The sequence below is a fragment of the Heterocephalus glaber genome, unplaced genomic scaffold, assembly GCF_053883595.1.
Source record: "Heterocephalus glaber isolate CG9 unplaced genomic scaffold, H.glaber_assembly_v1.0 deba00000594, whole genome shotgun sequence".
Classification (NCBI taxonomy): Eukaryota; Metazoa; Chordata; class Mammalia; order Rodentia; family Bathyergidae; genus Heterocephalus; species Heterocephalus glaber.
The window spans coordinates 16,935,418-16,959,352 of NW_028258151.1; the positions used below are offsets into that span (position 1 = coordinate 16,935,418).

The window sequence follows — 23,935 nt, forward strand, 5'->3', positions numbered from 1 at the left end:
CTCTCACCTACTTCCAAAGGTTACCTGTGACTTCTGAACCACCAAAGCCTATAGATTTCTCTCTACATTCTTCTCTCAGTTCCCCTGGGCCATCTGAGAATGCTCAGCTGCCTCCTTCAAACTCTTCTCTCAACTTGTAAAACACTCTTGTCTTGAACACTCATTAAATCAGTTTAAATCAAATTAACAAGGAGGTTACTGTGCCAAGTATTGTGCTAAAATGCTGTCAGGATGCAAAAATGAATGATTCTGGATCTTGCCCTGAAGACACTATGCATGAAAAGGAGGCAAGCAGGCTTAACCAACCTTCATCCTGTCTTGTCTCCCCCTGTCCAGATTCTGCCCATCCTCCCAGGCTGGTGTTAAATCCCATCTGGTGCATTTATGCAAAAGGTGACCATGAGCACTTGCTTTATCCCAGGGTCTGGAAATACAGTGATGGCCCTGGGTACCACTTCCTTCCCTAGGGCTCCCAGCCTAGGCCCTTCACCCTACTAGATGCTTTGCTTTGTATCCCAGCATTTAGAGGAGGTGGTGTTGTTTTTTGTTTTGTTTTGTTTTTTGAGATAGGGTCTTGCTATGTAGTTAGTGCTGATCTTGAACACACTATGTAATCCAGTCTGGCCCCAAACCTGCAGTGACCCTCCTGCCTCAGCCTCCCAAGTGCTGGGAATCCAGGCATGGACCACCACACCTGGCCAGTACTGGGCCTGAACTCAGGCCTCAAGTAGGCTAGGTAATCCCCCCCCCCGCCCCGCCCCTTTTGAGACTGGATCTCACTAAGTCCCCCAGGCTGGTCTTCAACTTTTGGTCCTTCTGCCTTAGCCTCCAGAGTAATTAGGATTACAGGAATGTGTCACCATGTCCAAATCATGTTCCCTTGTCTAGATTGTTTTGTTCCACACACTAATGGAACACCTTTATTTTATTTATTTTTGGCTTTTTGAGACAGTCTTGCTATATAGTTCAGGCTGAGTCTCACTATATAATTCAGGATGGTCTTGAACTCACTATATATCCCAGGCTGGCCTCGAACTCATGGCAATCCTCCTGCCTCAGCCTCCCAAGTGCTGGGATTACAGGCATGTGCCACCATACCTGGCTTGGAACACCTTTAAGCTGGTGCCTGAGCTAGGTACTAGGATGGAGAGGAAAGGAAGAGCCAGAGTCTGCCCCCAAGAAGTCTGCCCAGGTAGTATAGTAATGTATAAACTCCATAAGGGCAGGACCCCGCCATCCTTATCCCTGTCTTTCTTATAGCCACTTGCTTAGTGTTTTGCATAGAGCAGGCCATGATGCATTTTCTCTGTGCATGGAGACAGCTCAGAGACTTTCTCCTTTCTGTCTTGTTAGGCTGGGAGCAGGGCTTGTAGGTGTCCCTGGCCATGCCTGGGCAGATGTCTCAACCTGTATAGGTGGTAGATGTTCCACTTGGGCCAGGTGACACGGGGACATTCCACAGAAACTGGCTAGACCACAACCAGGTCCAATAGCTCTTGCACCTACACTCTGACTGTGACCGTGGACTTTTGAACCTTAGTATTTCAGGAAAGCTGTTCTTCCTAAGTAGATTGCAAGTTCCATGAGGACAAGAGCCAAGTTAGGTCTCTGACTTCTTTTGGCTTTCATACATCAGTTGGTAATGATGGCCAGGTAATTAAGTCTTTAATAAAATTTGTCAACTGACATTACTATCATTTGTTGTTTCCTTGCTTAAGGCCTTATTTCTAGGAGGCCCTTGTAAAATATCCATGTGTTGCCTGGGAGCAATTAACCCATTAATTTACCCAGTGGCATAACAGAGGGACATGTCCCAAGTAATGTGTAATTACAATTGCTGCTACTACTCCCAAGCATCTTAACCTTTATTGTTTCTGTTACCTTTTCCAGCAATCTTATAAGTATATTTATCCCCATTTTACAGATGGAGAAATGGGAGACTAGAAAGCTTTAATTTGTCTAAGGTTATTCAGCTAGCAGGCTATGGAACTAGATTTCAGCTTAGGTCATTTCTCAAATAGCATCTATCACAGTCTCTTGCAGTCCAATAGGAGTTCTTCTCTTCCCCCAAAATATGCTATCCTAAGGTAAAGAACAAAGGCCAAAAGCAAAAGAACAAGTGACAGAGCCATTTGGGATGACAGAGACATACTAGAGTTGGTAGCAGGAGGGCACAGGATCTAGGTTGCACAGTGCCCCAGGGCTGGAGAGAGGAGAGCTGTTTCCTCAAGCCCTGTGTGCCTGCAACTCCACTGGGGTCAGGGGCTGTGGGAGCTGGAGGCTGGCAGGACCAGGAGCATAGCCATGTGCCCTAGGCGGACCAGGCAAGTGAAAGAAACTAAATTCTGGGGCAAGCATTTTATTTGTTAATACAAGAATAGAAATTCTGCAATAAATATCATCTAATAAATAACATCTCCAAATAAATAAATATTAATACAACAAACTTAAGAGTCATGAGTGGGTGGGGCTGGGGGAGCAGGGCCTGGGAGAGCCGCCCCCCACACCTCACAATGCTACTACAATGTAAACTTTCAGGAAACCCGTGGCTGCAGCTGTGGCTGCCTTCCCTAGCCCAGGCAACCACAGACACCCTGGGAAAGGTGACGGAGAGAAGGCACCTTGATGCTGGCAAGAAAATTCAAGGCAAGGTCCTGATACTCGACGTGGCTTTTTTTGCCACCCTGTGCCACCAACTGTCTTGGTGACGGTTGGGTCTTGTCTGTCCCTGTCCCTGTCAATATGCCCTCTTCTGGTTTCTAGGTCACCTCCAGTCCAGGCCACCCGTTCTGTTTTTCATCCCATCTCTTCTTGTTTAGACTCATTGTCATGTTTGTTTCCTGAACTGGATGTGTAGAGTTATTGGGGTAGGAGGGCAACACCCATCCAAGGAGGCAAGGGCAGCTAAGGGGCTTCAGCTTAGAAAGGCACATGCTAGGTGGTCTCCTGTTGTTGCCTTTCATGTGTGCTTCTGGAAGTGTTGCAGAAGGGCCTGGGTGGGCACTGGAGGTGGTGGGCAGGAAGCAGGAGGCGGTGAGAGCCGTTCCACTCCTTGGAGTGTTTCCTCTGTGAAAACAGGACAGTGCCTATGCACCTCTTCTCCAGACCTGTAGGACTCTGGGAGCTGAGGAGATGAGGCTTATCACACCACGCCCGTGTCCAGGGTCAGGGAGGCACAGGGCTCTCACTGTCTGTCTCCTGGCTCAACAAGTGTTGGCATACAGGTTTCTCCTCCCAACCTCCCAGAGTGGGAGCAGGACTTGAAGGGGGAAAAGAGGATATAGTAAAGGTCAGAGATCAGAAGCCATGGGCCTCCAGGTGTAGGGTGACTGCAGCTGCTGGAGGCTGCATTTTCTTCTTAAGCCTGTTGAAGTCCTTGGCTGAGCGCCACAGCCAGGTCTGCAGCTCCTTCAGCAGCCAGAAGTCATCCATCTTCTGGAGGAAGTCGCTGTGGGCAGGGCCAGGGGCCCAAGTGGGTTCAATCCCTGGCAGAGGCTGGGGCAGTGGGTAGCCCAGAGCTGCCATGACTCCTGCGATGCTTCCCAAGAGGCCCTGGAGGCTGGTGCAGAAGTGGGCCAGGCTGTGGCGCAGCTCTGCGGTGGCAGCCTGACGGTTGAGGCCACGCAAATAACACAGGAGGTGGCTGTAGGCCTCATAGTTCTGAGTCAGCCGTAATTTGTCATTGAGACTTCGCCACACTTCCAAGTTGACAGTGGCCCTGGGCAGTGTCTCTGCCCCCAGCCGAGGTGGATTGAAGTCAGGCTCATTGAAAGGAGGCCCCAGGTAGTTCAGCTGTGAAAAGGAGAGGGCGATGGGGAAGGAGGAGGGCAGAGCAGCCAGATCCCCGCTGGGGAGACCTGCCCCCAAAGCTTCTATTTCACATGTCCCCTGACACTGGCCCTGTTTCCACACTAAGCCTCTCTGTTTCTGGGCCTCCCCTAAGTTTTTCCAACAAGGATGCCATTTGCATGGAGGTGACAGTTGAAGCAGTGAGGGTGATGAGCTTTCCTATGGAGAAGTGTAGAAAGAGAAAACCACGCAGGAGCCACTGAGGAAGGACGTGCTGACTGGCTGAATGGGCAAGCCTTGGGCGAGTGCCCACCACAGGGCAGAGAGAAGAAGAAGAGTCACGAGGAGCCAGAAGGCCAGGCTGGAGAGGTAGAAGGTGGCCCAGGAGAGTGCAGAGGCCAAGAAGAGGAGCTGAAGAAGGCAGCAGTGCTCCACAGGGCGGCTGCAAAACAGCAAGGAGAAAGAGCCTTAGAAAATGCTGTTGGGTTTGGTGAGGAGATGCCTGACGACCTGGGAGAGAACTGTTGCTGTGGCCTGGAAGCCAGATTGCAGGGGGTTAAGGAGTGAGTGGGTGGAGAGGAAGTGGAGGCAGAGGGTGTAGACCACTCCTTTGAGAAATTTGGCAGGGGAAGCCAGGAGAGAAAAAGGGTCGGGAATTAGAGGGGGAACCAGAGTCAAGCAAAGGTTTTCTGCACAGGGAAACTGGAAAGAAGAAAGTCAGTATCACAGGCAGAGGGGCCTTGGCATTAGAGCTCTTCTTTGATGAGCCTGGGCCCTCTGGCTAAAGGGATAGGGAACAGAAGGGCACTCACTAGCACCCCAAGGTGGGATCAGCACTATGAGCAGGAGGACTGCAGAAGGAACTGAGGCAGGCTCAAGACGGGACAGGACAAGCAGGAGTATGGAAGACAGTGTAGCATAGGGAAAAGGGCAAGGCCCTTGCCAACCCTCAGGGGAATGGCCTGGGGCCCAGGGAAGGGATGTGGGAGATGTGTAACTGGGATGGAAAGAGAGAAGAGGGGCGAGGCTTGGGATAGGCAAGGGCCCAGGGGGAGGTTCACACGCTGACAAGCACAGAGACAAACTAATTTCCTCGGTGTATCCTGGGGCTGGAGCCAGCTCCCCCGCCACCCTCCTCCCTTTTCCTTCCCTGGCTCCAGAGTAGGGTCTGGGATGTGGAAGAGGAACACGGGAAGAGGGGGCTGGTTCCCCATGGTCCTTGGCTCCTCTGTCACTTCTTCTCTCTTGGGCTCCCCGAACACCTCTAGACCACCCCCAAATCCTTATGGCATAATCACCTTCCACATCCTGAACCCCCTGCCACTATTGGCCTGGGTTCTCTGCAGCCCCCTTTCCCCATGACCCCCCTAAGAGGCCTGGCTAGGATGGGAGAGGCAGACAGAGAGGCCCATGGGTCCAAAGCAGCAGGGCCCCAGGTCTGGGGGCAGAGGCGAGCTGGAACACAAGCATGGGAGGTGGGGCCCCTCCATCCCCACCCGGCCCCGCCCGTTCAAGAGACACCACAACACGGTGTAAACAGAGGAGACTTCCCCAGCCCCCAGGGGGAGGCGGGCGGCTGGGCTGGCAGCCAGTGGGGCAATGGGCCAAGGCGGGTGCGAGGCCTGCCCACATGCCTAGTCCTGGGGCCAGGGATGGGGAGTGGGGGGGCACCTAAGAGGGAAGGGCAGGAGATGGGTGAGACAGGGAGACTGCCTGGAGGCAAAGGGCCCCTCCTTATCACCCCATCATTCACTAGGACCCTTCCACCATGAGCTCTCTTCCCCCAACTCCTTTGCTCACTCTTTGCCCAATGCCCAGACTCCTAAACTGGATACTCACGTAGGTCCCAGCCAAGCTTCGGAGTTGATGCTCCAGGTAGCGGGTGAGGTCATAAGTTTTCTGGATGGAGGGGCCAGGCCCTGGGTCCCCTGTGCGATTGAGAGCTGGCACTGCGGGGAGGTGCCAGAGCACCGTGCACAGGCAAGCTAACATCCCCCACGAGTCCCCTGTGGACAGGATGAGCAAGAAGCATGAGGGTGGAATCAGGCCCGAGTGGGAAAGCAGCTGGCAGCCCCTCAGGTGTCTGTCCCCATTCTGGGCTGAGGGGTGGGTAGGGCAAGACACCAGATGGGAGACAGAGAGGATGGAGGAGAAAAATTGCTCCTGGGCCAGGGTGTGGGTGGGTAGGTGAGAATGTGTTTGTGTGGACCAGGACTTGCCATTTGTATATTTATCAGTAGATATTTCAGAATATATCTGGGGTGAGTCAGAAGGCTCACAGGGAGTTCGAGGCCAGCCTTTGCTATATAGTGAGTTCAGGGCCAGCCCGAACTATAAAGTGAAACCCTGCCTCAAAAAACAAAAAAAAGAGTATATCTGTCAGCTGAAGAGTCTTCAGCATGTGTGTCACTGTGTGTGTATGCTCCCGTCCCCCTTGCAGCTTGATGGGAGCAGAGGTGGGAAACAGCACATGTCAGTGTTGGCAAGCTGAACAGCCAGTCCTGTGGGAGACATGAGAAGGCAAAGGTAGAGCTCGACAGCCAGGGTCGGGCTGGAGGACTCACATGGGGCTGGCTTATGGAGTCATGTGGGTGTATTCTAGGGTATGGTTCCTGGGTATGGGAAGTATTGTGAGATAAAGTGAGATTGAAGATTTTGTTTTCTCCTCAGGGCCTAATGGCAGTGTGGAGATCTATACACCAGTCTCATCTGGGGCAATGGAGGGACACACAGAAGGGAGAGATATGCATTTGATGAGTTGGGCTTGTCAACTGAAGATACTGAAGAATTAAGACATCCCAGAATGCCCAGAGGCCAGGGGTCCATGCTGTCAGAGGGGCCACAGATGAGGTTCAAAGTCAGGATTCAATGCGCATTTGGGATAGGACAGGGTAGGGATATAATTGGCTTGGGCTAGGAGGCTTAAGGACTAGGTTACTTTTAACATTTCAGATTAGTTTAGACTTGGGATTCAGTTGATTGAGTGCGGTTGAGGTTTGAGTACAGCAGGGGGATGTGGTTAGGTTTGGGCAGGCAGATGGTTAGCTGAGATTAAGGTTTGTGAATTTGTTGATTTAGATGTTAGATGGGGTGATGCTTGGCATGTCATAAAGAGTAGGGCTAGTTTGGGTTTTAAGCTTGGATAGGTATGAGGTCAAGTGGTTTCTTTCCTGTAGTTTATATTTTATACTTCCAAATTTTTCTGTACATGACATGTTGTTTTGATAGAAATAAGTTGAGTAGGTTTAATAATTTGAGTATACTTACACTCAAAATAGGATTTAGAGTTGTCTCTGGGCCTTTAGAGAGGGTTACTATCTTGAACAGTCTAAAAGGTTCTTACAGAGGACAGGTGGGGTTTTTTGCAGTGGTTCAGCTAGTCAGTGTGGACTCTTCTCATATTGCTTGACTGCCTGGATTTCCTGACGGAGTGTGGGAGTGGGGATGCCAGTGGCTCAGGGGTCCTGCTTTTTTGGGCGAAGGGTTCATGGTTTGAGGGCTCGTGTGTGTGTGTGTGTGTGTGTGTGTGTGTGTGTGTGTGTGTGTGTTTAGGATGGAAAGCAGGGTCGGGCACTTCACTACTCCCTGGGAAAATGGGTTTCACTTTCCTCTTTCACTTGCAGCCTGTGTCATCCCTCCTCCGGAAAGCGCCTTCCTGGGCCTTCCTTTTTATTACCTGACTCTGAGTTCCTTTCTATTCCCTGATCCTCATATCTAAAGACAATTCCATGCCCTCCTCCTCTACATGAAGCCCTGGGCTATCCTCAGCCTGAGATCTGGCTGAGTGCCCTCCAGGATCCTATGTGTACCATGGAGGGTTAGTTTTGGAGATTGGAGGCCTCCTGAAGGCGGCAGCAGCCCTTCCAGCCTTGACATAGCTTTCAGGATGGAATCTGTCCTTGCTCAGAGTTAGTAGCAATGCCACGGTCCCATTGAAGCAGGAATTGGAGACTGGGCTTGCTTTTTCACCCCCTCCTCGGCTCTGGAGAGCTCTGTCAGCCAGAGTCCTGGGACTGAGCTCTGTCTGTCCCATGGCAAGGAGGAACGGCTGGGAGTCCAGCCCTGGGCCTGTTTCCCCTTATCCTCCTGGGTCCTGTGGGACATCCCTGGGGAGACCTCCTTACATAGGGACAGCAGGGCGAGAAGCCTTTGAATAAACAAAAGCTAAGTCATCTGGGCAGAAAAAACAGCTCATGAAATTAACCAGACAAGGCCGGTGTTTCCAGGAATATTTCAGTTCTGAGGTAACTGTGTCACTGCAGGCTGGGGGCGGGGGGTGGGGGTGGTGGTGGGGTGGGGTGGGGGTGGCGGGCAGGAGAGAGCAGAAGTAGCTGACTGACCAGCTGAGAGAAAAAGAGAAAGAGCTGAGGAGTCTCGAGAATCACAGGGAGAGGAGGCAGGGGAGGATAAAAGGCAGGTGGAAGGACAGGGCTCTGCCCTCTACTATATACTATAAGTTTCCTTGCTGGAGAAGATGTGACCATGCTTCAGGCAGTGAAGCTGAAAGCTGCCTAGGGCAGAGAACACCTGAATACAGGGAACACTGGAGCCAGGGGGTTCCCCTTGGCCCTGGGCAGGAGTGTACAGTGAGCTTCCTAGAGCCCTCATCCCTTCTCCTCTCTACCTTGTGGTATGCAGGTGGACCCCGACATGGGGCCATGTCTCAGGTCCCTCCCCCAGCCCTGCCCCCAGGCCCAATCTAGCCCCAATCTGCCTCTGGCTGCTGCCCACTGATTGTTTACATCCCGTCTCCTCCTTGTGTTTATAAATCCAGCTGAGCACGTGAGGAGCTAATGAGTACAGCTCACGTTTCCTGCTGCAGCCCCCTTCCCAATCCTGGCCCCCACCAGGGCCAGCCCCTAATTCCATCCAGATCCCTGGGCCCTGGGAATCGAGGTCCCCCTCATGAACATACATTGTCTTAGCCCATGCAAGTGCAGAGCAACCCCAACATGCTGCCTAGGCAGGCACACACTTGTGCATGTCTTTAGCCAGCTGCCCCTTAGTCCCTGCCTATCTTCCAGTCCAGCCACACTTAGTGAGGGTGGCAGAGCTCTACAGTACAGATGTCCAAGGTGGCTGCAGTGGAGCCTCTGCACCTGGGTCTGGGAACTGAAATCTGTAATCCTTAAATGTTGGGCCCAGCGAGGCCCTGTGGAGTTCCAGCAATGCCCAAAGGCTGGGCTAATTATGGGAAACAGAAGATCCAGCCCTCAGCCAGAACAGAACCAGCCTGTGGGTGACCTTGGAGGGGTCTTTTGAGAGAAATCTGGGAAGGAGTGACCTAGTGGGTGGTGTGTACACTATGGTGTAAGGTCCAGGCATTAGGACTGCAAGACACTGCACTACAGGTACCTCCTAACCTGCCTGTCCAGGTAAAGGCCCACAGAAACGCAGCTTTCTCCACTGTCTGCTCTGGATGCCCTCTCCTCTCTTCTTTCTTTCTTGTTGTTTGTTTGTTTTTGAAACAGGGTCTATGTAGTCGAGGTTCTTCTTTTTTTTATTTTATCTTTTGTTTGTTTTTTGAGACAGGGTTTCCCTATATATGTCAGGCTGTCCTTGAAGTCACTATGTAGCCCAGGCTGGCAGTTGTCCTGCTTCAGCCTCCCGAGTGCTAGGATTATTTATAGGCCTGTGCTACCACACCTGGCATCATCTCTTTTTTCTTTACCTTCTGCCCTGTTTCTGGTTCGCTTTTGGTCCAAGCTGCTTAGAAGTAGCAGGGTGAGTGGGGACAACACATGGGCCTGGAAAATCAGGAGACCTAGCTGTGCCAGGATCCCAACTGCACTGTGCACATTAAAGGCCCTCCCAGCTGAACCATGGGGCTCCATCTCTCTTGTGGTCTCCAGTATCTGCACCTGCCCTTTTCTTCCAGCCCAAATGACAAGAAATCCAGGTCCAGGGAAAGAAGCAAAGGATGGCCGAGCCCCTGGCTTGTAAAGTCAGTCACCAGGACAGTTGGGCTTTGGATAGAGGAAGAAGGTTCTGAACTGTGGTGCAAGAGGGCCCTGGGTGTGCTCAGGGAGAAGAGGATGAAGGCAGGGGAGCTGAGCAGCCAGCTGAAGCCAGAGGCAGGAGGAAAAAGTAAAGGAAATAGTCCTGGGCAAGTGTGTGGGTGAGCTGGGAAAGGGTGGTATTGTGAAGAGTGTGCAGGAGGGGGTGGGAGGGGCCAGAAAGAGTGGCAGGAGCCAGGATGTGAACAGGCAGGTGGCGGGTGGGATTGTGGGGAGGAATGTGAAGTGTAAGGAATCAGTAGCTGGTGGTGTAGAAGGTGGCATGCACAAGTGTGAATGGGACGGGAGAGTGGTGGGGAGGGTGCGCCATTACTCCAGTCAGGAGTTAGCACTTTTGGGACTGCCCAGTGACAGTTGCTGCCAGTTTCCTTCCTTGGCTGAACTTTAGGCTCCAGGGCAGCCAGCATGTTTGAGTTGGTTGGGGGAGTGCATCTGGTCTGTTAGAGTATGAACCTCTGTCCCATAGAAGGGATGGTGTGCTCAGAGCAGGGGTGGAGGTCCGTCAGGGGCAGTGAAAGCCCAGAGATCTTCCCTAATCCGATCGGAGAGAGGTGTTTCCTGTGCTCCCCAGCCCCAGGCTCTCTCCAAGGCTCACAACCCTCGGCCATGCCTCCACCGGGTGCAGCCCCCTACCGCCCCTGCCCTGGAGGACACAGGGGTCCTCTGGCACCAGGCTTCTGTGGGGAGGGCTTGGAGCCCAGTGTGGAGTTGCTGGAAAGGAAGGTGGGGAGAGCCGAGATGAGAGGACGCTGGCGGGACTTGAAGTTTGTTTCAAGGGGTTCAGCCCAGGAACTGTGCGTCGGTGGCCACTCACCGGCCCTCCAGCCTCGACCATGACCTCTGGCTCCCGGACCCTTCTCTGGGCGGCAGTGGCGCCTTCCCCCTGTGTGGCCCCCGCCCCCGGCCCCGCCCCCCCAGCTCCGCCCGCTCCCGCCCGGTCGCTCCCTTCCCGGTGGCGGGGGGCGGGGGGCGGGGGCGGGGTCCGGAGTGTGGGGGCTCGGTGGCCGCTGCCCTTTCCCGCCGTCAACTCCTTGCCCTGCCCGCCCTCCTCTGTGGGCCGCCGGGCTGAGCGGCTGCTCCCGCAGCTGCCGGAGGCGCCTGCCGCTCCCGGGCCGGTGACGGACTTTTTCCTGCAGGGTCCAGCAGGGCTGCGCCTCCCCCCCTCCCCGCAGTAATCACTCCCAGGCTGGCAGGCCGGAGTCTAGCTGCCATCCACCACCCCGCCGCCCGGCCCCTACCTGCCGCCGGCTCCCTGGCCACGGGCAGCATGGAGGGCTCCGGCAACGCCGCACGCTGCGAGCCACCGCGAGTCCCGCGGCCCAGCCAGGCTGGCTGTACCCTCCGCCGTCCTTTCCTCTCCTTGTCTCTCACCCGGCCTCCTTCCCTCCCGCCCGCCTTTCCCTCCCGGCGGGCCAGGGAGGGAGAGCGGCGAGGCCAGAGGTGTCGGCCTCCTTTCGCCCCCCGCCGGCCCGGCCCGGGCTCCCCCTGCCTCGCCCTCCTTCTTCCTCTCCGACCCCCTCCTCCCCTCGAGCAGCAGCCTCTCTCCCCGCCTCGGACTCGCTTGCCCCGACTTTTGCGCCGGGCTCTGTCCACCAGTTCCCTGGGACCCCGTCTCGGCAGAGCTCAGGTTGCCGCCTTCCCAGGTCTTCGGCCGTCCAGGCTCCCCGCTGCGCTCCCGGCCACTTCTGGCCCCGCGCAGCGGACTCCAGGAATGCCGCGTCCCCGCCCAGCCCCTCTCGAGGGCTCCCAGCCGTGTCTCCCCGGCCCAAACCCTGCTCCCCGGCCGGGCCCCGGCGTGGGGCTCCCTAGGGTGGGGGTGAGGACGGAACCGGATCTCGCGGCTGCCGGGCGGGGGCGGGGGGCCGGGGCCTCGGACGCCTGGCTCCTACCTGCTCGGAGGTCCATGGGGCTGGGGGCCGGGCCGGCCGGGCGCGGCTCCTCTCCCAGAGGCTGGCGGAGTGGGAGGGCGAGCCGCGGCTCCGGCGAAGCTTTAATAATCCCATCCGCCAGGCCCACTCGCAGGTTTTTTTCACTCGGTTTCGGATTTTTTTTTTTCGGTGTGGGACATTCTGCAAACTTTTTTTTTTTCTGACGTGTAAAGCTGTAACCACAAATTGTAGCAGCCCTCCCCGAGGTGGGGGGAGGAGGGGGGAGGCGGGAAGGGAGGGCTTCTGGGGCTCCTCTCCCTCCCACAACACTGAGGGGGGGTGAGGTGAGGCGAGGCTGCGGCGGTACCACCCTGGGCCTCCTAGGGAAGGGGGCAGGGAGGGCATCGGTCGGTCTGCAGACTGCCCAGAGCCAGGGCCAGGAGCCCGCTATGATGAAGCCGTGGGCTTCTCCCTCAGTGTCAGCTGGGGACGCCTGCCCCCTGCTCCTGCCTGGTTTGGGGTCCCTGGGCCCACCGTACCTCTAACCTTTATCTCTTAACCTTCTCTCCCACACCCCCTTGAGTAAAAGCAATGACACATACTCCCAGATGCCAGCGAGCTGGCCTCGGAGCAAGTGATGGTGTTTTTCCTGCTGTCCTTTGTCTGGGCTGACCGCCCCCCTTGCCTATTGTCCCGACGCTTGTTCCACTTCCAAAAGCTAGAGCTAAGTGAGGCGCCAGGGGCTGGGGCAGGTGACTAACTAGCTCACAATGTCCCCTGGGGGGAGGAAGAGGGCACCGGGGCCCAATGCCCAGCTTCTCTCTCAAGTTCACAAGGTTCTTCATTCTTCCAGTGACCGGGGAGAGTGCACATGGGTGGGGGATTTGTAATTCATTAATCAGCACGAGGTACCAAGGCACCAGACCAGTTTCAACACCAGAGGCACTGGCACCGAGGGTGACTCAGCGAGAATGCGCAAATTCGAGGCCATGGACAGACCCAGTGTCCCATCCAGTCCCGTTTGTGAAATGCTTCCCCATCAAGACATTTGGCATCCTCCTTCCTTTGGGGTTTTGGGGTGTTGGTTTTTCCGGTGGTGAGACAGGGGTGGTTTGGCTGTGGAGTGCTCTCCCTCCTTCCCTTTGGCCTGGGTTGGGACTTGCTGGGCGGAGACCTAGGGGACCCATAAGCCTAGACTCTCCCTGGAGGGTCTCCTTCCTCCCCCTTATTCCCTCTCTAAAGGGCTGCCAGGGAGAGTGATCGGAGTGCAAAGGAAACAGCTGTCATCCGGGGCTCGCAGACAGCCTCACTTAGTGATTTTTCTAGGGGGACAGTCATTTGGTCCCCAAGTCTTGGATACCCTAGAAGCATTCCACCAATTAAATCATTCAGTTATAAGTTGCTTTGTTGTTGTTGTTTATCTGTTGTTTCAAGGAGGAAGAAGATGGTGGTAGACCGACCTGGAAGGTGATGCTTCTCTATCTGGAGTGACCTGGTCTCCCATTCCTGTGGTGCCCCTGGAAGGAGGGCACTCTGCCAGTTCACCACAGCCCTTCCGGGCTGTGGGTCAGAGTAGATATCACAGTGATGACCAGTGCTAGGTTCCCAGGGCAGCTCTTCCCTTTTCTGTACTGGAGAACTGAGGTGGGGGGGTGGGGGGAGAAATTTGTTTTCAATTACCTCACTGGAGTGGGACAGACTTTGTTGTTGGGTTGTTTCTCCTTTTTTCCCTCTCTCCCTTTCTTCCTTTCTCTTGCTTTCTTTTTTCCTTCCTTCCTTTTTCTTTCTCTTCCTTTTTTTTTTTTTTTTTTCTAAAAAGAAAAAGAGCTAGGAATGGAGAGCTGACCTGGGGTGAGGGGCAGGGGACTTTCTGGAGCATCAGTAGCTGCTCTGAGGAAAAGTGCCTTGGAGGGGCCCTTGTGGAAAGTGCTCAGGGCCTCCTCCACCTCCTCCCCGCCCCCCACCAGCCTGGACTCTGGAGTTTCAATGGCATTCTTGCCCTGTGAGTCCAAGAATCTTTTGATACCCATGCCAAGGTCAAGAAGGCAGATGCCCATGGGTGACTGGCACTGAGGCTACTCTGGGAGGTCCCCCTCGAAGCCACTCTTTCTAAGGGAAGGAGCTAGGAAAGGAAAGGGATAGGGTAAGGCAGAAGGGAAGGAGCTTGAGCCCTGCTCCTTGGCTGTGCAGCCCTGCAGCTTGCTCCTGGTGAGAGGCTGCACAGACAATGTGGTTTGGATTTGGCTGAGCCCCTCAGCACCTTATAAAGCACCTTGCTGAGTCAGGGGGAAAGCAGCCCCAATGCAGAGAGGAGGAGGGGGCTGGGAGAGAAGGGGGAAGAAGGACTGAAGAAAGGGGGGCCAAGGGAAGAGGAGGGAGAAAGAAGGGACCAGGGAAGGGAAGAGGAGACACAAAGGCAAATGGGTGGGAGTGAGAAAGTGGGGGAGGAGGCTGGAACTGAAGGAGCCAGAGGGGAGACACTGGTGAGAAAGAGGAGTAGAGTCTGCAGTAGAGCTGCCCCAGCTGGCCACAGCAGATGTCCACCTTGGAGTCTCCAAAGATGAGCTTGCAGGAACTGAGGGCTGCAGCTCTGGCAGACCCAGGCCAGGTGGGGATAGGATAACTGGCTTGAAACACTCCCCAGGTCCCCAGTATAGCTTTGATTCTTAATGCAATGACCCTACAAGCTGGGAAAGTCACATTCTCCCTCAGCCTCTTGTCTAAACTTGCCTCCCTGCCCTCTCCCCTCACCCAGGGTGGGGGCCAAGCTTCCCCCTCCCCGTCTCCACACTGCCAAGGGGAAAATCAACTCCATCTCCAAGCTGCCAGTGCCCCTCTGCCATGTCTGGGCAAGGCAGCAGGCTAGGAGCTGCCAGCTGGGGTGGGGTGGGGGCTGGAGCAAAGACTGTGCCATACTCTGCCAAATCCCCAAGGTGGGTGGGCTGCTGGAATTTGGGGGAGAAAGGAGATGGATGCAGGAGTGGCTTCTCCAGGAAACAACATAGGGACAGGTGGCTGGTTGCCGGGAGACTCAGGAAAGGTCCCCCTCCCCAGTGGCTCTTGAACAGAACCTTATCAGACCCCATCTAGCTCCAAAAATCTGGGAGCACTAGAGGGTAGGGCAGGGGATAGAGGAGACCCCCCCCCCATCTCCAGATAGCATCCTCAAGAAGAAAGAAATGTCCTGTCTACCCTGTGGGACATCGTTTCACTTTCTTTTCTTTTCTTTTTTTTTTTTGTGGTTCCGGGAATCGAACTTGGGTCCTTGCACTTGCGCAGCAGGCGGTGAAACCACTGAGCTAAATCTCTGGCACTGTATTTTTTTTTTTTGGTACGGGGGATCAACTCAGGTCCTTGTGCTTGCGGAGCAGGTGGCGAAACCACTGGGCTAAATCCCCAGCCCTTCCTGTGGGACATCGTACAGTCACTTTCTCCATCCCTACTGAGTGCTAGTCCTGTCAAAGACAGGACAAGGAAAACCCATGCCTGCCTTCAAGAATTTCAGGCTTGGAACACACATGAAATGTCTCATGCTGGAGATCAGCCACAGGTGGTAGGTGCAGTGCCTTTAGGGCCATGGAGGATGGTGAAGGAAGAGCTTGTGGAGGAGAGGGAGCTTCAGGTGGAAATGTGGTGTGCAAAGCAGTCAGGGTCATACAGGGCACTGCCCACACAGCTCCCTTCACACCACAGTGCCAGGCTGGGAGTCAGAATAACTAGCTTCTGATTGGCCACTGTGAACAAGCCTGTCACCTCTCTGTGGAGTGGGTTATGACCAGCTTTGCCCTTCTCTCCACTGGATACTGGGAGTATTCAGGTATTCAGTGGACTGATGAAGGGTACTGTAGTTTGCCACCCCCTTTGGCCTTCCAGAATATAGGGTTTACCATCCATAGGGGGGTGGCGGGAGAAGCCCCAAAAGGTATGGTATGGTGTGGGGCAGAGCTGGCATAACCAGGTGATGACTGAGCTGCTCTCCAAGGAGTGAAGGTGAGTCAATGCTGGCTCAGGAGCTGGCTAATTCCCATTTCTCCCTCTGTCCCTCCCATCCCTTCTTCCCCTAGTCCTCCTTCTTTCCCTCCCTTCCTCCACAACTTACATCCCTTGGGAAGGCTCTCCAGGTACCCCCATGGTTGTGCATGTCCTGCACAACCATGGAATTGCCATTTGAAGAGGTGCTGGCCTAGGAAGGGTCTGGATTACTGAATTAAGGCTTGGACAATCCCACAGGGGTGTGTAGGGACATTCACTCATCACCAGACATACCTTGAGTGCCTCCTATGGAGGTGCTGGGGACACAGAAGCCCTAGGGGTCCATGGGGTAGAGGAGTGGAGATTGACCCCTTACCCTGTAGGGCACTCCCTAGCCTGCTGCCTTGCTGGCAGTTCTCATTAACAGTTACTTCTGCTTAAATACTAATAGTTTAAGTGGGCTGAGCATACCCCAGGGGTATGGTGCGGAGGCTTTCCAGGTACCATTTCATTTCATCTTTAGGAGAACTCCATAAGATAGGCACAATGGGTGAAGCATAGTGGTGCACACTGTAATCTCAACACTCAGGAGGCTGAAGCAGGAGGATCACTGCATGCTTAAGGGCAGCCTAGGCTACACAGTGAATTCAAGCTCAGCCTGAACTACATAGCAAGGCCCCGTCTAAAAAAAAAAAAAAAACCACAAAAGATAGGGGCTATCATCTCCATATTTTCACGTCTGTAAGGAACAGAACCAGGACTGGAACCCAGAACTGTTTGACTTCAGTGACATGCCATTCCTTCAAGTGTTCTTTGGGAGAGGAAAAGTCCTCCAGAGCCTGGAGCAGAGGGCAAACGGAGCTCTCCTGCCCTGCACCCACCACTAATGTAAACTGACTGTGTGATACCAGGCCAGGTACCTTACTTGGCCTTCCTGCGTCTGTGAGAGACCAGACCCGGAGAGTGCTGAAGAGCTCAGCTCAGATTCTGGATTCCATTAGCGAGGAGTTTGGAACCACAGAATGAGCATTCAACTCAGCAGGGCCTTAGATGGCCACCCACCAACAGAAGCAGAGCAAGGGCGCCCCTCTGCTTCCAGAGGGCCCCAATATCTTGCTGGCAGAGGCCCAGCCCAGGACACTCCCTGGGATTCTGCATCCCTAAGAGGAGCCTTCCTTCCCACCAGCACATGCACACATTTGAAGTGTGAAGGTGCGTGCCTGTGTGTGCCCCTGCTGCTGGGGCACTGAGGTCAGGAGGAGAAGGAGAAGCAGGAGAGTGGGCACTTTCTCTTTCCCTCCAGTGAGCAGGAGCCCAGAGGGCCCTGTCTCACCCTGAGCTGGCTGTGATGTCAGCAGAAACCCCAGGGCAGAGGACTCCTTACCTGAGCAACAGCCCTGCCTTACACTGGGTCCCCCACCCATACCTGGCCCAGCTCAGGCATCCCAAAAGACACTCCCATCCTCTCGTGAAGCCAGAGGGACACTAAAAGGCACCAGGTTCTGCTGCCACTTCTCCAGTACACCATCAAGGCTATCCCCATCAGCCAGGTGTCTGGATGATGGGAATTTGAAGAGGGCAGGAGCAGAAGGGATACCCCTAGGTGCCTGACTCCTCCCTTGCCCACCAGGAACTGTCCCTGCCATTCTCTCAGGATGTTCCATTGCCATGGGCAACCCATGCCGCAGGCTCTGTGACTCCATCTCCCCTGGCAGAGGAGTGGGGTTACCTCTCCCTGGGCTGGAAGATCCTTATCCTGCCCCGCTTAGTCATTGCCCTGCTCTCCCCTCCCTCCATCCTCACCATCCTCCTGCACATATAGGAGAATCGGAGGGTTAGAGGAAGAGGGCTTGGCCTTCCTCTAATAGCTTCAGGACCTTGGGCAAATCACTGCACCCCTACACCCCTGAGTTCTCTATAACACAGGGATAATGGTTACACAACAGAATCTTCCTCACAGTCCCTAACCAAGCATTTGCACAGTTCCAGCCATTAACAGTTGCAAAATTTGTTGAATGAGACAGGACTTTAAGAAGGTGCATGGGGTCGGGGATTTAGCTCAGTGGTTCTGGCGCCTGACTCTCAAGTGCTCAAGGTCCTGAGTTCGATCTCCGGTACAAAAAAAAAAAAAAAAGTGCATGAAGGGCCAGGGATTTAGCTCAGTGGTTCTGGCACCTGCTGCACAAGCACCAAGTCCCGAGTTTGATCCCCAGTACCAAAAAAAAGAACAACAAAAAAGAAGGTGCATGAAGTGCTCTGGAGGTCAAAGGAGATGTTCAGGAAGACTTCACAAGGGGCAGGGGGGCTTTGCACAGCAAGCCAAGGAGACCGGAACAGGCACAGGGCTCAAGGGAGAAGCTGGGACTCCCACACCTGGCAGTCCAATGACCTTCCAGAAGCTGCCTAAAGCACCTACTATATACATGTTGGTGACCAGCACAGATCTACAGAGATACAGCCTACTTACCAGGTGTGTGAGGGCTGTGGGACAGAGGGCAAGGTAACTTCAGTACTGACCAGAGAGGTTGGCAACCTGCTAAAAAACTCAGGGCAGACCAGGGCAAGTGGAGCAGACCTCCTCCAATTTCTAACTTGCAGGCAATTCTAGAAAGATCCCTGGATTTTTTGGAATCAGAAAGCCTAGATGCACTTCTTACAAATAAGCCTCTCTTCACCTACAGAAGTCTTCTGAGTTGTGGTGAGACTCAGATAAGACAATGAAATGAAAGGGTTTTTATAAGTTGCAAAGTGCCAAGGATGTGGGAGAGACTTCTGATAACCCTGCCCATGTAGGATTTGGCTTCTCTTTACTGAGCACTTACTACTTGCCTAGCACTGGAATGGAGTGTTTAAATACTTCACACAATTTTACTGTCCTCCTGAGGTGCTCCTGTAGTTGCCATCTTACTGTGGGGGAAACTGAGGCATGGTTACACAACTAGCACAAGATCACACAGGCAGGCAGCCTGATTTCAGAACTGTCCTGCTCGTAATTAGTAGCCCCCTCCCTACCTTGCCTCTAGTTCTTGAAAGCTCCTCCCTGCCCCCATCTCTACTGTAGTAAGCCCCTCACAGCCAAGGAGGATGCCTTCTCTGGCCCTTCCCCCCATGAGGCCTATGGCAAAGTTGGGCACACAGCTGGCACTCACCCAGGCTTGCTTGATCTTACCCAGCCAGTCAACTGGGGTCTGTGCTGGGAGCTGGGGTTGGACACGGTGTCTGTCTCCCTCTGCTGGTCCCTCTGGGGATAGCCAGGCCAAGGTGCTTTTCCCCGGAGCTGGTGGTGCTCTTGTCCCCAGGAACAGGGGATGGGGAGATTAAGAGGGCCAGGGGACTCAGGCCAGGCTCCGGGCCACAGGAACACCAACACTGCCTCCTGGGGATCCTGCGGCCAGAAGCCTGCCTCTAACAGGGGAGCCAAGAGGTGGTCTTAAGGAGGCCAGGTCACCTCCCTGATGCCTTGGGGGTGGGGAATGGGGCAGCAGGCCCCAAACAGCCTCCTCCTCTTAACCCATGAATGGAGCTGTCATCCATGGATTTATCTAAACCTTTTGTGAAGCTGTTTATATTTCCAGCCGAGACCACATCTTGGGGTAATGAGTTCCATCGGTGTCCTCCCCTGCTGGGTGAAGCATGCTGCCTTTGATTTGTCCTAAACTTACCTCACTTGCGCTCCAAGGGGGCCCTGTAATTCCAGCATGCCAGGTTTTGGTGAACAAGCCTGAGCTTCCCCCTTCCTATCCCCACTGTGGGTTTAAAAAATTCCATCCCATCTCCCCTCCACCTCCAGCCTGCAGACTGAACAGAACCCTCATTTGTGCATAGTGTCTAGCAGTGTGGGCACATCATTATCTCGTGTCAGCCTCCAGCAGCTTGTGAGGAAGGGAACTACTCCCATTCTTGAGAGGCCAGGACACTAGGGGCCAGAATCGTGGGACAGCATGTGGTGCAGCTCAGTGACAACCGCCTTCCTTCTGAGCCACTTTCCCTTGGGCTGACTCTTCTTGGGATTTTCCAGTTTCTGCACACAAGGCTATTTCGCTGGGAAGACTTTTTTTTTTTTTTTGGTACCGGGGATTGAACTTGGGTCCTTGTGCTTGTGGGGCAGGCGATGGAACCACTGAGCTAAATCCCCGGCCCTGAGAAGACTTTTCTCTGGCCTTGTTGGTATGCAGTTACCATGGCTTCAGCCAAGCTAATGGTCTGTCTCCAGTTCTGATGAGAGGCTGCAGGGGACAGAAGTGGTAGGACACTGCCATCATTGGAACAGCAGTGCTGGGAGTAGATACAGAGAGCTTTGCAATGTGAACTAAATGAATCTCTCACAGTAGTAACCCTTTTGAGGTAGAGACAGTAATTTTCTCCAATTTACATATTAGGAATCTGAAGCCTGGAGAACAGCAGCAACTGTCCATTTTTACACAATTTGTAAGTAAGGGAGCCAGGATTCAGATCTAGGCAGGCTGGCAGCTAGAACCTCATTCTGCAACTCCACAGATAAACCTGGTTTGAGTCTGGTAATACCTGTGAATTCATACTCTTCAGTCATTCAGCACAGACATTTTAAACCACTACTATAAGCCAAACATTGTTTTGATTGTTGGGAGAAATGCCGGGGAACAAGAAAGGCCTGGCAGGATTTGGCAGTCGGGGGCTGGAAGCACCTAGTGGAACACACATGCATCATAAGCAGGACACGAGGTACCCCACCAGCCAGATGCCCAGGCACTCAGAGCTACCCTACCTGTTTAGTTACCCCAGAGTAAGCACACAAATACCATTTCATATGTGTGCACTATCAAGACAAATCATAGAGCTGGGGATTTAGCTCAGTTGCACTGTGCCTGCCTTGCAAGCGCAAAGTCCTGAGTTTGATCCCCAGTACCAAAAAAAGGACACAAATCATAGTCAACTACCACCCCACAAACTCCTCTGTTCTTCTGCCTTTTACTTACACCAATCTGGCAAAACTCCTACCATGAGTAATCACACCTGTGCTCTTACACCTATGAGGAGGGTTGTGCAGGAAATCCTGGGCAGAGACAGAGTAGTGCTGGCACATCATTCTCACCGACTTCTCAGTGAATGCTTTTCTGATTAACTCATTCTCAAAGCCTTGCCTCCCCACAGCTGTTTCTCCAGGAAGCCTCCCCAACCAAGTCTGCCCAATGGCATACTCCCATTGCCCAAGTGGTCATTGTTCTTGGTCTTTCTCCAAGGTGTAACTTCCTATTGATTTTGGTGATTGTTATGCTTTAGATCCTAAACATCCTTCCAAAGTCTCATGTGTTCAGAAGTGGGGCTTTTGCAAGGTTATTCGATCATAGGGGTGCTATACTCATCAGTGGATTAATTCATTGATGAGGCCATGGCTAAATATGCTATTAGAAGATGAGATCCACTTGGAGGAGAGGTCACTGGGGGCATCACCTGGAAGCTCCCCAGCTTGTTCCCAGCTCCCTTCTTCTCTCTGCTTCCTGCCTGCCATGGGTTGAGTAGCTTCCCTCTGTCAGGGCCTTTCACCATGCAATTTCTATCTTGGAACCAGATTACCATGCACTGAACCTTGGAAACTATGAGCCGAAACCAGAATCTTTTCTTCTAAGTTGTAAATGTTGAATACTGTGTCTCTGCTGAGGAAAGCTGACTAATATAGATTCTTTGATGAATATCAGTTTCCTCCAGTAGACTGGACCCCCTTCCAGTTCAGGAACCTTGACACCACACTGCTCAGGCAAACCCCCACTCAGAGCCTTAGCACTATTCCCCTCTACCAATACTATTCTTCATCATATGTCTGCATGGCACACCCCCTTCCCTCCTGAAACTATCTACTTCTCATCAAGCCAGCCCAGAAATGCTATTTAGAGTCAAAGTCCTTCCCCAACACTCCTCTCTCCCTCTTTGGGCTTCCTTTCTCCCCATAGCACCTGCCACCCTCTGTGCACCATGTGACTGACTCATTCATCTGCTTGACTGTCTTTTCCCACCAAGGTAGAAGCCCATGAGAGCAGGGACCTTTGTCTCATACTCTTTCTCATACTTAGAAAAATGCATCCAATATGTGTTGAATGAGTGAATTCCTGAGTACCAGTGTCTCGGGCTTTGACTTCCTATGACTTCAACCTTAACCACTGGAGTGAGGGAAGAGATTTCCCAACAGAAAAGTATTTCAAAAATTTGAAATGGTAACCACTTTCTTCCATTCTCTGTCACCCCTGGACACACATTCACAGACTTACCTACTTGTAGGAGGCCACTTCTAACATGGGGTGTAGCAGACAGTAAAAGTTTGAGGTTTGAAAGAATCCTGAGAGATCATCTCATCCAGCTGCCTCATTTTACTGAGGTGGAAGCTGGATATGGTGGCACAAGCCTATAATCCCAGCATGTAGGAGGCTGAGGCAAGAGGATTGCTATGAGTTTGAGGCCAGCCTGGGATACATAGGGAGACCTTGTCAACAAAAGGAAAAAAGGAAAAGAAAAAAAAACCTGAGGGGCAGAGAGGCTCACTAGCTTGCTTGAGGTCACCCATAAATAGGGCTGGAGCTACGCCCAGGTCTCCTTTCCTTTAGCACAGACCCAAGTCCTCTTTAGATCCCCATATCTATCCTCTGCCCAACAGAAACAATTCCCAATGCCTCTGAGCTCCTCCTTCCCTACTGTGGATCTTCCATTCTGGGCCTAAAGTGCATGGTTGGTTGTGCCAATTGCAAGCCTGGCAGAGCTCCCTTCTAGCCCCACAGCCTGGGGTGGAGAAAGCAAGAAGTAGGAAGTAGGACAGCAGCTATAGCTCCTCTCCAGTGCTGCAGGTGGATAAGGACAGAGAAGTCCGGGCCCTCTTTGGGAGCCTCTGGGCCTGTCAAGTTGGAAGGGGTTTCAGAGAGTGTCCTATTGTTTTCCTGTCCTTTCCCAACACAGTACACAAATGAGGAGGCAGACTGAAGCAGGGAGGTCTTGTGCAAAGTCACACAGCAAGTGGGTGCTGAACCCAACAGGAAACCCAGATCTCCTGGCTCTGGGCTCCTTTCTGGTCTCTAAACCCTGCAGAAGATTCAGATTATTTGCCACTTTTGGTGAGAGGTGGGAAGTTGGAGGACAGACTCATTAGGAGCCCCAAAGTGTTTATATCTGCCTTCCCCTCTCCCTATGGCCAGAGACCTCAGGGTGACAAGATCCTGTAGCCCAAGAGGTGTCAGGTGCAGAAACATGACTAGTGGAAACATTCCCCTTTCCTGCCCTCTGGGAGCCTGTTGCTCAGCAGTGGGCTTGAAGGTGGCAAGGCCGTGCTAGGAAGGGATAAATGGTAAGAAAGTGAATAGCTAAGGCTATGGCAATTTCTTTTGTTTTTGTGGTACTGGAGACTGAACCCAGGAATCTCGCACTGAGCTATATCCTCAGGCTTCTTTTTTTTTTTTTTCACTGTTTATTTTGAGACAGGGTCCCACTAAATTGCCCAGGCTGGGCTTGAACTTGTCATCCTCCTTCCTTAGCCTCCCAGAGTGTTAGAATTACAGGAATGTACCACCATGCCCTGATAAGGCTGTGTTTTGTTTTGTTTTTGAGACAAGGTCCCACTAAGTTGACCAGGCTGGCCTCGAACTCACAGTAATCCTCCTACTTCAGCCTCCTGACTGTTGGGATCACAGGAGTGTACCAACATGGCCCGCTATAAGTCTTTTTTTTTTTTTTTTTTTTTTTAACCATATGAGGACAGCTACTGTACAGGGAAGAGTGGCACTGTGGTCAAAGGGCTAGAAGCTGGGATTATTTCTTTCACCACTATGCTGAGTTACTTGGCAGCAGCTCAGCTTTCTATGGTTCATGCCTCATTAATTTAACATCTGTTTAGTGATCATCTACTGAAAGCCAGAACCTGTGTGAGATACAAAGCTTCAGCCACAAACAAAACAGACATGGTCCCTGCCCATGTGAGGCTGGCATTGTAATGGTGAAGACAGCTGCTGGATAAGTAACATATGAAATAATCTCATGGTGATAAGCATCGTGGTTGCAGCGCTGGAGTGAGGGGCAACAGACCGAGTTGAGGAGGGACAGCTACAGCCAGGCCAAGAAGGAGCCACATGTGAGAAACCGGGAGGTCATGTGGTGGAACAGCATATGCAACGCCAGAGAAAGTGGTGGGTCCAAGGTAGGCGACAGAGAGATGGGTGGGACCCGGATCCTGCAGGTTCAGGGTCAAAAGAGTTTTATGGCAACCACTGGAACATGTAAACAAGGGAGAGACATGACACAATTTTTGGAAGGTCGCTTATTTTTAATACTGTA

General features: G+C 53.1%; 1 protein-coding gene and 1 long non-coding RNA gene across 2 annotated transcripts in view; one reads left to right on the forward strand and one right to left on the reverse strand.

Moving 5' to 3' along the window:
- Positions 1 to 23,935, forward strand: part of LOC147829521 (uncharacterized) — a 50,543-nt gene that overhangs the window by 25,558 nt on the left and 1,050 nt on the right. The window lies entirely within an intron of this gene.
- On the reverse strand, positions 2,344 to 11,854 carry Clcf1 (cardiotrophin like cytokine factor 1). Its single transcript, XM_004852247.4, has 3 exons — positions 11,696 to 11,854; positions 5,629 to 5,795; positions 2,344 to 3,792 (listed from the first exon to the last, which is right to left on the reverse strand). Exons 1-3 carry the CDS (start codon positions 11,709 to 11,711, stop codon positions 3,298 to 3,300), a joined length of 678 nt encoding a protein of 225 aa, XP_004852304.1. The 5' UTR covers positions 11,712 to 11,854; the 3' UTR covers positions 2,344 to 3,297.